Source organism: Enhydra lutris, unplaced genomic scaffold (assembly GCF_002288905.1).
Source record: "Enhydra lutris kenyoni isolate GAN:26980312 unplaced genomic scaffold, ASM228890v2 scaffoldscaffold41, whole genome shotgun sequence".
Classification (NCBI taxonomy): Eukaryota; Metazoa; Chordata; class Mammalia; order Carnivora; family Mustelidae; genus Enhydra; species Enhydra lutris.
Genome location: NW_019154125.1, coordinates 6,521,573 through 6,537,031, shown reverse-complemented (window position 1 = coordinate 6,537,031; position 15,459 = coordinate 6,521,573). Strand labels below are relative to the sequence as shown.

Genomic DNA, 15,459 nt, shown 5'->3' with positions numbered 1-15,459 from the left:
CGACTCTCGGTTTCAGGGAAGGTCCTGATCTCAGGGTCCTGGGATCCAGCCCCGTATTGGGTTCCCCACTTAGCATGGAGTCTGCCTGAGATGCTCTCTCTCTCTCCCTCTCCCTCTGCCCCTCCGGCTCATGCTTTCTCTCTCTCTAAAATAAATAAATAAAATCTTCTTCTTTTTTTTTTTTAAAGATTTTATTTATTTATTTGATAGAGAGAGAGATCACAAGTAGGCAGAGAGGCAGGCAGAGAGAGATGGAGAAGCAGGCTCCCCGCTGAGCAGAGAGCCCGATGCGGGGCTCAATCCCAGGACCCTGGGACCATGACCTGAGCTGAAGGCAGAGGCTTAACCCACTGAGCCACCCAGGCACCCCAATAAATAAAATCTTCTTAAAAAACCCGTTATTCTAAATGATATCAGCTAAGACTTAAAAGTTTTTTTAGTCAAGAAGTTGACAAAATTTATCTCCTCTCCCAAGAAGCAGTCCCTGAAAGAAAGGAGCATTCACACTTGGGCCAGCATTGTGGAGGAACAGTAGTGCCCAGAGCTGAGTGCCACACAGAGGGACAGGCCCGCTGTCCATCCGTACCCTAAACCTTAGTGGAGAGGAAGGGGAATTGGTGCAGAAATATTTATTTGTTTGCCTGGTTCGTCATCTAATTACTTGTTCCAAAAGAATTTAAGGCTTCTTACATCAAGTACCTGTCATCCAGCCAGAAGGCATAAATTAGAAAGAAGAGCAAAGGGAAAACAAAGACAGAGAGGGAAAACAGATGGAGACGGGAGGCTACCGCACAAATGAAAGTCATAAAGTCCTTACGAAAAGCACCCTATACGTTCGGTTCCATGCTTTTTGCCAGCTCAAAGAAGAAAAAGAGCAGCAGCAGCAAAACACAATTATAATTTTCCTTTCTGGCAGACACATGGCCTTTAGGACGATACTATCTCACATGGTTTTTATGTTTTCTTCATGTCTGGTCTTGTTGTAAGTTGTAGGGGCGCCTGGGTGGCCCAGTCGGCTAAGCATCCAACCCCTGATTTCACCTCAGGTTGTGAGCTCAAGGTCGTGAGATCAAGCCCCGCGTCGAGCCCCACGTCGGGCTCTGTGCTCAGTGTGGAGTCTGCTTGAGATTGTCCCTCTCCTGGCCCCTTCTGCTTATTCTCTCTCTTTTTTCTGTGAAATAAATAAATCTTAAAAAAAAAAAAAAAAAAAAAAAAACTGGAGGGGTCAGTCAGTATCACCTTCCCAATGAACAGGGTTGAGAAAGTGTAGCTGGGACAGGTGAAGTGTGACATGCCCCGGGCACCCAGCTAGCCAGCTCCAGGAGCCTGGAACTCGGATCTTCTGACCCATGTCTCACACTGAGACAGGACAGGACATCTCTGTGTCTGTGAACTGGAACTAAAACTAAAAAACCAATGAGTTCTTTAAGCCTGGATTTCTAAATCGCAGTCCATCCTTTGAGTACTACACCTCATCCTATTTCCCAAAACAACTAAAAAAAATGTAAACACGTGGATCACAAAGGTTTACAGATATCCCAAACGGCAGAGCAAGTGCACGGCATCTTCTCCAACAAGCACCCACACTGTGGATGAAACCCTTGTATTCCAACCAGCCATGCCCCAGTTTGGGCATAACCTCAAAAATTGCTCCTTTCCCCCTGGCTGCCCGATGTTGGTCTTAAGAAAAACCAGGAAGGAAGTCTGGACCGTACCCACTCCCGAAGGTGGAATGTACCCCCCATCCCAAACCAAAAAAAATACATGGGGGAAAGCTTCTTGTGACATCCCAGGCCACACTCCGGCCCCCATCACCAGAACTCCAAAACGTTGCCCTCACCAGAGCAGTGAGAGCCTGAACTGAGGTGTGGGAGTCGGTTCCCTTAACACTTTACTATTTACTATCTTTTCTTTAACACTTTTTTTTTTTAATTTTATTTGAGAGAGATAAAGACAGAGATAGTGAAGAGAGAGCACAGCAGGGAGGAGAGGAAGAAGCAGGACCCCCACTAAGTGGGGAGCTGGGTGTGGGACCGGATCCCAGCACCCCGGGGTCATGAATGGAGCCAAAGGCCGCCACTTAACTGACCAAGCCATTCAGGGGCGCCCCTAACACTACTTTCAACAGAAGGTGGAAATTGTCTTAGAGAAGGCTTAACTCCATGCTGCTGAGGAAAGAGAAAGGGCAGCATTGTGCCAGGAAGCACATGAAGCCCGGAAAAGAGGATTTATAAAATCTTTCCCCCAAACTTCTTCCTAGGGTATGTGCGCACACAAGGGCGAGTATTTCTGAGCCTGGGGAGCACCGTCTCCCAAGGCTTTCCTCTAAAAACGGAGATAAGTGACCTTGACAGTGAATTCAGGGCACCAAAATACACACCCATCTGATGGATGCCCAGGATTTCTTTCCTAGGAACCAAGCCTTCAGCTTAGAACTTGAGGACAGAGCTGCTATTTTAAATGCCATAGAAACTCAAATGGCACCAGTTTCTGTGTGGACGGGGACCAGCTCCAAGCCCACAGGGCTTCATATACTCATCCTTTCAACTAATATTTTTATACCAGGGACCACATTAAATGCTTAAGATATACCGACTCTGCTAAAACCCACGGAATTCACTACCCTTGAGAATCTTAGGTTTTGTTAGAGAGAAATGAAAATTCGCCCGTTTATGGAGATCAACGTTTTGCTGAACGGTATGTGGTCAGCCCCTGGCAGATTTGTTAGCTGTGATGCCATTATGTTCAATAAAATCATCATGAAATAAGACCCTCACAGGTCTTACACTCTATCAGGTTGAAAATAAACACCAAGAAGGGAAGCATTCAGCCGGGGCCTGGTCCCCAGGAAGAAATGACAAGGACACAGCTTCCAGCCAGCAGCCAAGGCTCTGGGTACCAGTCACTCTTGCTGCAGATGAATAATCCAAAGTTAAACCACACTCAAATCACATGGCTGTACAAAGCCATAAAAAATAACAAAATACTGAATTCAGAATTTTATGAGGGGCCGGCTAAAAGCATTACCTGTTCATCCCCTAAGAACGCTAGCATTGATAGACTAAAAATAAACAGTAGCTCTGTTTTACCCATTTGGCAACATCCTCTTAAAGCATTATTCTCCTTTTTCCCAGCTTATTTTTTTAATAAGGAAACTACTCATACCAAAAGGGGTACACTTTTCCTATATTTATGAGCATCAAATTTTGCTAAGTGACATGGTGTCACCATGTGGCAGGTTAGTTGTGATGTCATTATGTTCAATCAAATTACAATGAAACAATGTGAGAGTCCCACTGATGACACTCTGCATTTCCTTAGAATAACACACTTGCAGAAAGAATAGAAGATAAGCTGATGCCATTGCCACTAGCTGCTTTTTCTTTAATGCTCTTTAACAGGCACAGCTATTATGCTTGTACATATAAAAAGAGTTCCTCTCAGAAACCTCTGCAAAATCTGAGAAACCCATAAAGGCATGATATATATATGCATTTACCTAAATCTAGCTAAGCTTCCACAAGCCTTTCCAAAAACGAATTTGCCAGAGAGTTCAAAGGCTTAGCCTCCCTCATTTTATTTGAGTTCGACTCACATTTTAAGATGGACTCCTTGCCCAGCCCTGTGTTGCCCCCCAAAGGATGTAAAAAGGAGGACACAGTCTCCATGCCGGAGGGAATACGTATTCTCAGTGCTTAAGAAACAATGCTCCCATTTAAACGTGAGATGCAGGAAAGGCACCCAGCAAGGGCCATGCCAGAACCAAGGGGGCATCGGAAAGTCAGAAAAGACTTTACAGAGGAGATCACTAAGCAGAGTCTGGAAGAGGAAGCAAAGAGAATTGAGTAAGAACATACCAAGCCGAGAGAAGGGACCGAGAAAGGACTGAGTCTATTCCAGGAGAATAAAGGTTAGGCTCCCAAGATGTGAGCACTGGGAGGGGAACTGTAGGCTATGCCTATGAACTGGGAGGTTATTATGGAGGGAATCGCCAATAGCTTTTAAGTAGAAGACTAGTAAAATATTACTTCCATACCTTTGTGAACAGTGGACCAGCAAAGAGCAAGCCTGACTAGCTGACTGTCATAACTCAGGCATAGATGGTGAGGCCTGGAGACAGAGTCCTCCACAGCCCTGCTGTGTCTCCAGCACAGAGGGAAACTGTTAACTGTTGTGTCCCCCAACGGATCTAGACCCAAACAGTTCATTCTCAATGGGTCTAAAGATTTTATAACCTCAGTTTGACTTTTAAGGAATCCAAAACGTATTCACAAAACATTCCAAAAAGAGTATAAATTAGTTCTTCTAAAAAGCATTTGAAATCTTGAAAGCAATGATTATTTTACTCCCTTTACCTTCTAACCTAAGGTTTCATTTTATACTAAAGAATGAATATCGGGGCACCTGGGTGGCTCAGTGGGTTAAGCCTCTGCCTTCGGCTCCGGTCATAATCTCAGGGTCCTGGGATCCAGCCCCACATCAGGCTCTCTGCTCAGTAGGGAGCCTGCTTCCCCCTCTCTCTCTGCCTGCTTCTCTGCCTACTTGTGATCTCTCTCTGTCAAATAAATAAAATCTTAAAAAAAAAAAAAAAAGAATGAATATCATCAGTTCTTAAGAGTGGGGGTAACATGGACAGTACGGGGAGGAGGCCAGTTAGCCTGGGTCTGCATAAGCAAAGGGAAGCAGATTAAGACAACTGTCCAAGTAATGCAAGACCCCCAAAGTTAGCTAATAGGTCAATCATAAAGAAATTCAACCCTGACATCTCATAAACAATACAGAGCCACTGCCTAAGTGCAGAAAATTTTAAGATATTTTTGACAACTCCATCTTTAAATCAGCAAGGCTATTAAGAAGCACTATAAAAAAGTTGTCATGTTTTTGAAAAAAAAAAGTATGATTTAATAATAAAAGTAATCTAGCCTAAATTTAATATTGAGAATTATAAAAGACCCAGAAGTAAAACTATCTAATTAAGGTTTCTATAATAAGTTACAACAAAGGACACAAATGACCTATTCTGATTAGCAATTTCTCCCATACCAATGGTCCATTAAAAATGTCATTACCCTTAACACACAGCTTGCAGTCAGATGGAATGACGTTCTATTGCAGAAACTTGGCCAGTCTCACACTTTCTCAGGACTTAACTATCCAGCCACTGAGGCTAGAAATCTAGAGTTATATTTTTATGCTTAAGCTACTCTTTATACCACTGCAATATGTCTGATTTTCATTTGTGCACACTAACCATGGAGATTCCTGTGCTACAATGATTCACCAGTTCGAAAGAGAAATTAAATGATGGATGTGGCAGCCTTCATAACACTTTCCAAACTCCAGGAGATAACAGGACCCAGAATGTGACGCTTGGCTCAACTCCATGACAGGAGGCACTCTGTCACCTCGAAATACGCTCAGAGCAGAGGCGGAAGCACAGTGAAAGGACCCAAAGCATGGTCCAGTCACAGGGGCTCCACCCCAGGGCATCCCTCCAATGGTTCCCTCCTCAGCGCTGGTCACATACCCCATCACCAACTTCCTGTGGATGGCATCTCAGAGACCTCCCTGTGTCATCCCTGCCTTTCCACTGGCACTGCCAACACAGCCGCTCCCACTCTCTCCCAGATCCCATCTTACTCAGTATGGCCCAGTGAGTTTTCCTGAAACAATATATTTTACAGAAAAAAAAAAGAAAAAAGATTATACTCTTTAGGATTTGGTTCAAAATCTCTCATGAGCTTGCTCCAACACAGCCTCTCGATGTATATATTAACCTCATTTTCCATGAATCAATCTTTTCTTCCACATACACTTCAGGATTCTCTTTTCCTCATCCAAGGTCTAGACCTTCCCACAGCTGCATCTTTTTTGCTTATTGCCCTCTCTTCCCATATATTCCAAACTTCCTCATCCAAATGCTCTTCACGCTTCAGTGATTACTGCCAATGCTACCTCCTCTGCCCATCCTCCCCTCAAAATGGCAGCCAAAAATCACCTCTTCCTATCTCGCACAATCCACCACTGTAATCTTCCAAGGGCAGCTTGGGAGCCTGATTTCTATTTACCTGACCCAAAGCAGGCACCACTTTGCAGAAGGTAAAACAAAGATTGCCACCTGCATCTGGCAAACCAGAGAAAACCGGTAAAAGAAACCAGTGCCCATTGCTAAGTGAAAGAAGTCAATGTATGTTTCTAACTGTACAACATTCTGAAGAATGCAAAACTATGGTGATGGTAAAAAGATCAATGATTGCCAGATGGAGAGAGGAAGGGAAGAGTAGGTAGAGCATAGAGGATTTTTAAGATGATGGAACTATTCTGTAGGACAGTATAATGGTGGAGACACATAATTACACATTTGTGGAAGCGCACAGAATGTACAACACCAAGAGGGAACCCTAATTTAAACTGTAAGTTTTAGGTGATAATGATGTGTCAACACGGGTTCATCAACTGTAACAAATGTACTACTCTTGTTTGACTCTTTGGCCTGGGGTCAACAACCAGAATGTTGACAATCAGGTGTGAGCCACCACATCCCTCTCCCCAGAAAACTGGATAAACCTACAAAAGTTCCTTCTACAACATGGCCAGATCCTTACATAATCACATTACTGTGATGCCCACCAGATAGCAATCCCTGTCCACGTGCACAGAGCTTCTAATCCAATTTTTAGACCCATCCCTAAATATGAATAAAGAGCCAAAGATAAGTAGACACTGGAGAAAAACTCCCATCTAAAAGAGACAAAATAAATAAAAGAACCCAGAATAAACAGAGACATAGAACAGGAAAAAAAGAAAGAAAGAAAGACGGATGGAAAACAATGGAGAAAGACTTTGCACTTAGGAAATAAACAGCAGAAGCTGTACTTGAACAACTAAGAAAAGTAGTATAAGCACAACTTTTTTAGAAGTTAGCACAGAAAGCAAAAGTTTAATGGGAAGACTAGAAGATGTAAGCTGAGGAAATCCATCAGGAAGCAGAACGAAAAGACAAAAAGAGAGGAGTTATGAAAGAAGAAAATAAAGGAAAAACAGAAAACTTATCAATTACCTAATGTAAGGAAAATTTCTAAGAAACAGAAGACACAATCATCCTGATCAAAAAGCCCACTAAGCACGCACCACAGAGACATACAAGGTAGCCAAACATGAGCCCTCACACGCCCTCCTTCTCAGGAAGTTACTGGAAGATGGACTATAGGAGGGAATAAACCAAGAAACCCCTGACATGAGGGATCAACCTCAAAAGTGGCGGACAGCATCCAGGAAACATGCGCTTGCACAGGAGAGAGAAGCAAAGGGACCTCGTGGGCATAAGGTCCAGGAGCTGCAGGCGATGGCTAGAGGGCAGGCCTAGAGATCAAGCAGGAGAAGGGAGAGGCCTCCAAAGGGACGGGGGAAAGACCAAGGGGAGGGAGGGAAGGACTTCTGGAGGGAGGGAAGGACTTCTCGATGTAGCTCTGCCATCTGTCAGAGCCTGGAAATAAAATCATGATAGATAAAATAAGAAATTAAATAAACAAAAATGCATTAACTCCAGGGGAGAAACACGCCTCATTGTTCAGTAAAGGAAATAGATTGTAGTCTCAGCTGGAAACAACAGCTACACTGTCATAATGATAAAAATACTGAGTACTAATTTAAAGAAAAATTGTAGCGGTGCCTGGGTGGCTCAGTTGGCTGAACGACTGCCTTCAGCTCAGGTCATGACCCTGGAGTCCCAGGATTGAGTCCCACATTGGGCTCCCTGCTCAGCAGGGGGTCTGCTTCTCCCTCTGACCTTCCCCTTCTCATGCTCGCTCTCTCTCTCAATCTCTCCTCTCTTTCAAATAAAAAAATAAAATCTTTAAAAAAAAAAATTGTTGGGGCACCTGGGTGGCTCAGTGGGTTAGGCCTCTGCCTTCGGGTCTGTTCATGGTCCCAGGGTCCTGGGATCAAGCACCGAGTCAGGCTGTCTGCTTGGCGGGGAGCCTGCTTCCCCGCTCTCTCTGCCTGCCTCTCTGCCTACTTGTGATCTCTGTCTGTTAAATAAATAAATAAAATCTTTTTAAAAAAATTGTAATTTAAGTCTACAGCGACAAAAGAGGGGCAAACCATGATGGGGGAGGGTAGTTAGGAGACCAGCCTCATTTTCCGTAGCAAAGAGTTCACAGATATCTTACATGTCAAAGCAGGACCCTATGAACATACCCGTGAGGGATGGAGACAGGAGAAGTAGCTAAGAGTTCAAACTGATTGTCACCAAGGCAAAAAGTTTTAGGTGGGGGATGGGGTCTCCCCAAGGGTAGAGAAAAACAACATATAGCACTAGTCAAATACTTAAATCATGTATATATCCTATTTTGATAAAGATAACTCTTGATTAAATAAATGAAGGACAATGTGCTTGGGGCTTTCAGACTACTCCTTTGCGAAGCTTAAATACCCTAAAAAAGGGGGTACTTGGGTGGCTCTGTGGGTTAAGCCTCTGCCTTTGGCTCAGGTCATGATCCCAGGGTCCTGGGATTGAGTCCCGTATCAGGCTCTCTGCTCAGCAGGGAGCCTGCTTCTCGTCTCTCTCTGCCTGCCTCTCTGCCTACTTGTGATCTCTCTCTCTGTCAAATAAATAAACAAAATATTAAAAAAAAAAAAAAAAAAAAAAGAAAAACTAAAAAAAAAAAAAAATGGTCCACACATGGTATTTTTTTTGCCCCTTGTTTTTTAAGTTTGAGAAATATGGAAAAAGCAGAAACAACAAAGAAGACATTCCAGCAGCAGAAAAGAGACAGGGCTTCTAAAGGAGCAAGCTCTCTAAGGAGGCAGGAGTAAGGGGTCTGGAACATGTGTACTCAAATTAGGCTAGGACAGACAGAGAGCTCACCCCTGCTGGTCAGGGGTGGAGGAGGGAGGGGACTGGAGTGCAAGGGAAAACCTTTTGGTTAGAGAGTCAAGGCACTGCTTGATAGTCTCTGTTTTGGGGATGAGTGAGCAGGCCAAGGGAAACCGTCAATATTTGAGAAGGTACCAGAAGGAAATGTTAAATTCAATTTGATCAAGTAAGTTGGATCTTAGAGCAGAAAGTGTTTGTGCTCAGTCATTCCTCTATGCTTCCAGATTTCATAACTCTTCCATAACATCTTCATACTAATACTTTAAATGACTGACTCTTCACTAAACTATGAATCCTCGAGAACGGTCTTAGCATTTGTTATGCAACTCATATGCACTGACCGCTGTGCCTGATGTGAAATGCATTTTTGTTCTATAGACATATAAATGTTTACCTTCAGAAACACAAAGATATCTCAACGTACCAATACACATATATTACATCAATACGCTTTTTATAAACCACGACAGTCAGCATTTAATAATTTTACTGTGCAGTTTAAAAATAATACCTAATGTCCTTCATGGATAGCCCCTCCCCCCAAAAAAATTTTATTTAAGTTCAAATTTCCATCTGAAGCTGTCTCTCTTTGACCGCATGTAACACCGAGAATCTGTTTGGGATGATGCCCATACTTTGACCCAAGTCAGATCATCAAGGAAGACTACATGAACCTATGCCTAGCTCATGGGTTCTAAATTAAAGTTTAGGAACAGTCACAGTAAGTTTTAAAACAAAGATTCCATAGTTGGAAATCAGTGCCTGCCCTGTCATATAACAAACCTAAAGACTTTATGGTTTGAGATATTATATTATTGATTCAGAAAATTAATTTTAAGTACAGGAGATCTCTGTTCATTAGTACTTCCTAGTATTTCAACATACTCTAATTTTATATTCTTTCCAAAAGAGAAATACAGCTATTCACTAAGAAAAGCATAATGTGGGGCGCCTGGGTGGCTCAGTGGGTTAAGCCGCTGCCTTCGGCTCAGGTCATGATCTCAGAGTCCTGGGATCGAGCCCCGCATTGGGCTCTCTGCTCAGCAGGGAGCCTGCTTCCTCCTCTCTCTGCCTGCCTCTCTGCCTGCTTGTGATCTCTCTGTCAAATAAATAAATAAAATCTTTAAAAAAAAAAAAAAAAGAAAAGAAAAGCATAATGTTAATACTAATTTTTTTTAAAAAATTCTTCTTTCTTCTCCCCTACATTTAAGCCAATTTCCTTGATAATTTCCAACACCTTCTCTATAAAACATTTCAAATCTACCTCAAACGGATTCAAGGGGGAGAGGAAGAGTTATAAATAAGTAAATACAAACAAGAGTTCTGGTCATTCAAATCTTTTACTAAGTTTAGAGGATGTTTTTGATAGCTATTAAAATTCTTCTTGCCACATTAATATAGTAGAGAAAATTAATTTGAGAAGTCTATCTCAAATGCCAGATTATGGCAATAAATCCTAATATTTAGTTTTACAAAGCAATAAAACAGAGAATTACAATTTTCTGGATGAATTAAGCTAATGAACGATTTAGGACAAAATGCAGATTAGGACACCTGCACATGCTTTTCCATAAATCCCACAAAGTTTAATTTGATCAACTAAGGTTGTTTCAGCAATATCATGTAACACAGAACAACCAAACTACCATCGCCATAATTTCATCCTTTCAGCTTCTCAAAAACTTTTTAGAAATCAATTCCCAAAAAAATGCATTTTATAGGATAGTAAGCTATCCTGATAATGGTACTACGGTTAATTCTACCTTTAAAGTCATAGAAGCCAAATCAACTCAGTAGCCTGTAAGAACTTCTAATTTACAAAGGCATGCAAAAGCATCTTCTAATATACCTGATTTTGACTTCAGGATAACCTGAATGGTATGTCCATCGTTGGTGACTTCGCAGTCCCGGCACACCACATAATTTGGGGAGAGGCGGACATCCAGCAGTGAGGGGTCATATCTAGCTTCTCTTGAGTTTAAATTAATGGGGGACTGGTATTCCCCATTAGCATCAGGAAACACCAAGCCCCACTCAACACCTAAGCACAAAATAAAGCAAATTTAGAACATGTTATAAAAAAGTTCCAATAAAATTCAACGCATAAAAGCTGATTTAGACACTGTTTATGATCCTTGACATTATTAAGGTTACGACTATTGTTTCTCTACAGATGAAATATGGTAAAGGTGTACGAATTTCTGCACTCATATTTTCAATGATTTAATGCTACCAAATATCATATACAAAGGGCTGTACTAACAAAATATTCTGTCTTCGTCCACATATATGTAATAATATATAACTCTACGAAATTTAGGTCATCTCGAAGTGATTGAAAAAGAATCAAGAGTTCCACAAAAATTTCCTCTGCTCATTAGTTCAATTACATGCAGTCCCTGAGAAATACCTGAACTTCTGAACTTGCTTGACGAGAGCCAAAAACCATAAATCTGATCCTAGTGAATAAACCCTCTTCTCAGAAATGCAAATACAGCAGTAGAGAAGTGGGCATATCCACATATACCCACACCGCTATTGTCCTACAATATATACATATATATATTCTCTTGGCATGTTTTATAAAGTTATAAATTCCCCATTTGTTTCACCATCAGCATCAGCGGTCAAAACTATTTCCATCTTCTAGGATAAATGCAGCCAACAAAACTTTTTTAAAAAGTCAACCCCTTCCGACCAAGCCCGCTGATCAGGCTTGAAATTTAGGACTTCTTTAGCAAGAGTTGAACACCGTTCGCATCCTTCACGGAAAGACTAGCGGCGAGAAGGCTTTCTCCCCGCAGGGTCCTCACAGCAAGCAAGAACCGAGCAGTTTCGGTAACACTGGGTGCCCAAGGTGCTGAGTAAAATGCAACGCTGCTCCTCGCCGGCACTCAGGGCACACAAGGGTTAGAGGCGCCGCGTAAGGCTGGCCCTCCGCGTGGCCGCAAGTGCCAACTGCTGCTGCCCGGCAGGACCGACCGGCGCCCTGACACGCGCGCAGGCGGCGGGCACGCTCTCTCTGCCTGGAGCCACTTCGGCCCCCAGTCGGGCCTGGGGAGCTGGAAAGCGACAGAGACGCACGTGGGAAAGAGGGGCCGCGGCGGTGCTGGGCGCGCGCGAGAGCCGCAGCGACTCGGCGGGACGCGCACGCGGCGGGACGCGGGACCTCGGACAGCCCGCCCGACTCGCGGCCGGTTACCTTCTTCGTAGCCCCACTCCACCCCCTCCTCCTCCTCCTCTTCATCCTCCTCCTTCTCCGGGAAGGCGACGGAATCTTCGATGAAGCTCAGGTCAGCCATGGGGAAAAGGCCGTGGGTCCCCTCGGCGCTCTCGCCCGCGGAGCCCGCTGGGCAGCAGGGAAGCGGGCAGGAGTGGGAGTGGGCGCGCGTGGAGGTGGGAGACCGACCAGAAGTCCGTGAGGGTGCGAGCGTACGGCTGTGTGAGTGTGAGCGCGCGCGTGGGGGTGTGAGCGCGCGTGCGGGCGCGAGGCGGGCGCGGGCTGGGCCGGAGTTTTCAGGCGGCCGGGGCGGGGAGCGCGCGCGCCCCGAGTCCCGGCGGAGCGCGAGGGGAGCCGTAGCTCCAGGAGCGGCAGTCGGCGGGTTATAAACCCGACCGGGGCGTGTCTGGTACGGGAGGATCCGCCCCCTTCGGCGGCCGGCAGGAAAAGGACCTGGAGCTACTGGCCCCACCAGGGAAACTGCGGAAGCCCGGTCACCGTACCTGTGGGGTGGGCTCCCCACTGCCGGCTCTCCCACGCTTACCTTCCAGAAGCCCGCGAGTCGCCCAGGGACCCGTGTGTGTAGGCCCTAGACCCGGGGCTTTCTAGCTTATTTACTTTCGGCTTTACTGCAGGAAATACAGAAAGAAAAAAAAAAGCGAAGGTGGGGGTTTCAGGAAGGAGAGAGATTAATAGCTATGCGTAAAGGACAGGGCTGGGAAGACCCTGTAAGACGTTTCCCACTCTGAATTTTTATTATTGGCTATTTACTTTATCATCGTCCTTAAAGGACGGTGGAAAGTTGAAATGGAAAAATTTCCAAGGAACTTGTAGTTCCTAAAACATAAGACAAAAATGTTTCAATCTAGATAAGCAGATACAATTTGGGGATTCCCCCCCCAAAAATATCTCAAAGGCAATGACAAGCAATAAAGAAAGGATGTTTGGTTTTAGTTTCAGAGTCTGGGGTGCTGCTACAGGAACAGCTTGACCTGTACACAGCTCCCAAACGCCTAATGAAATCGTGTAAATAATGAAATGCACACATTGCATAACAAACAGAACTTTCCTGATCTAAAGAGGTAGCATTGTTACCTCTAAAACATGTTTCCCAACGACTTAATGCCCTAACCCCCGTGTTGCAATACGTTTTAAAAGCCCCAGTTTATAACCCCTGACCAGGTTAATTCCGCATTTTTAAAAGCTCAGATTTGGACCTCAAGCAGAATTTGTTTTTATAAGGCCAGGGCACGTACCGCAACGTCTGTTAGCAGTTTGCATTGCCGGTTCATAAATCATCTCATCTTTATGAATGCTTCATTCCTCATAGGATGGAGATGCTCCTTCTGGGGATTTTCATGTTCTGTGCTCCTAGCATTCACTGGCTGCTCAGCCCTCTACTATGTAAAAAAGGCATTTAACAGGTTATTAGAAACTACTCCAGAAAGTGGATTGAGATTGAGGGTGGGGGGGCCTAAGTCAATCAATTCTGACACTTTCTGGAACATTTAGCAAAAGAGGTGAGAACTATCGGTCAGCTTTAGCTTTGAGGATTCCAAGCACTCATTAAAAAAATTAATAATAATAAAAATAAAAAACTCCCCCTTAAGGTAGGTAAAAAGTTATGAGGACTTGAGCCACAGTTTAACAGAAATGAAATTCATTCTTCACTCACTGCCTTTTGGGTGTTCTTTAGTGGATATCCTCTCTCTTCTGTTCCTTAATAAGCCTGAGATTGACAGAAGTATAAGTCTACCCTAAACCTATAGTTTTTGAAAATAGTAAGCACTACCCAAAGTATTAACCATTTTCACTAAAGTTCTTCTAAAAGGAACATTTCATTTATTTTTCTGTTGTTGAAAACTGTTTCACAATCTTGAAATTTTCATTAAAGTTTCTTTCTAGAAGTGTATTCACACATTAATCAAATGCTGCAGCTAATGGAACCTATAGAAAATAATAAAATCATCTTGCCACCCTGGGCTCATCAGGAATGTCCATTCTCCTGGCCCAAACATGAATAGATGCCACACTGTAACCATTGTGTGACCACCATTTCATTTAAAGTATTACATGAATTACAGAGATGTTTACCAAGCCAGAGGACAGCAAAATCACCATGGCAAAGAACTCAATGTTCCCTGAGTAGTAAATGGTGTGCCATATTTACTGCAGACAGGCTGCAAGATTGAATTACCAATATTGAATTTTGCAGCTAATAGACCATTCTGTATATAGCCAACAATATATCACTATTCATAAATGTAGTTAACCACTACGCAAACATATGTTTACCCGTACTTGTTCTTTCTAAATTATTCAACGTCTTGTGTATAATGTATCCACTGCAAGCCTAGGATACCCTACCCAGCAACATATGAACCATTCCACAGTGCAGTCAATTAACAGCCTTAATTGCTTTGAGACTGTGTGCTTCAGATTTCTGCTAATTAACAGCTCTTTAAGACCTTCTCTTCTCAGGTCCCTGTACTATATTATCGCTAAAGATGGAATTTCTATTTCTAGTTATTATAAGGTATCTGTCACCATAAAACCTAAACACACAGACCTGAAGATATAGGCCAATTCGTTGATTTATAAACTAGAACAAGCACACCCAAATCTAATATCAGAGAATCTAAAAATATTCATGCTCTCTATTATGAACATAAGTACTCCACATATCCCCATATGCAATTTTTAAAATATTTCAACCTGATATCATATTAGATTCCTTTAACTTTCTATTGCTTGCTTCTCATGTTTCCATAACTGAGGTCAAACCTCATCAGTAGAACAGTTCATTAAAACTAAGCTTATATAACTGATTACTATTTAATACTAAGAAAATAGGAATACCTAAAAGGGACAAACTTATCTAGATGTCACAGGGACAAAGAGACACTGAGATTGCTTCACACACCCTTCTCCTCCCAGTCTTTTCCTATCCTTTGCCTACCTTTTCAAGGCTTTCTTCTTGTGCTGGTGAGTTTCGGCCCCGCAGTAGTCGCAAACAATTATTACTCTCTTCTTTTGTGTATCTTATGCTCTGGGAGCACCTCAAGGACAGAACTAACATAGTTATGTCAAATGGCTTCTAACCAGATTGTGTAAATTTCTGAATTTCAAAAATGAATCGTATATCTTCACGTGCACTGCTCTGTATTGTGCACTATGGAAGACCCCAAAGTGAATAACACTCCTTCTCCCTGCAGGGAATTCACACTTCTCTTGGCGGGGGCGGGGGGGGGATCAATAATTAACTATAATAAAGGCAATATATTTAATAGTGATGCTAAGGAAGATGAGATTCATATAGATGGGAATGATGAAGCAAAGTTTCTTGGAAAAGATGGCTTTT

At 43.1% G+C, this 15,459-nt stretch overlaps 1 protein-coding gene across 1 annotated transcript in view; it reads right to left on the bottom strand.

The window, feature by feature from the left end:
• The window catches only part of LOC111155430 (carbonic anhydrase 8), an 85,539-nt gene extending 73,337 nt beyond the window's left edge, over window positions 1-12,202 (bottom strand). The window contains exons 1-2 of the mRNA XM_022515585.1: window positions 12,081-12,202; window positions 10,728-10,919 (exon numbers count right to left, since the gene is read on the bottom strand). Of these exons, the coding sequence (XP_022371293.1) occupies window positions 10,728-10,919; window positions 12,081-12,180 (292 nt within the window). The 5' untranslated portion in view covers window positions 12,181-12,202. The remainder of the gene's footprint in view (window positions 1-10,727; window positions 10,920-12,080) is intronic.
• Between the last annotated feature and the right edge of the window lie 3,257 nt (window positions 12,203-15,459).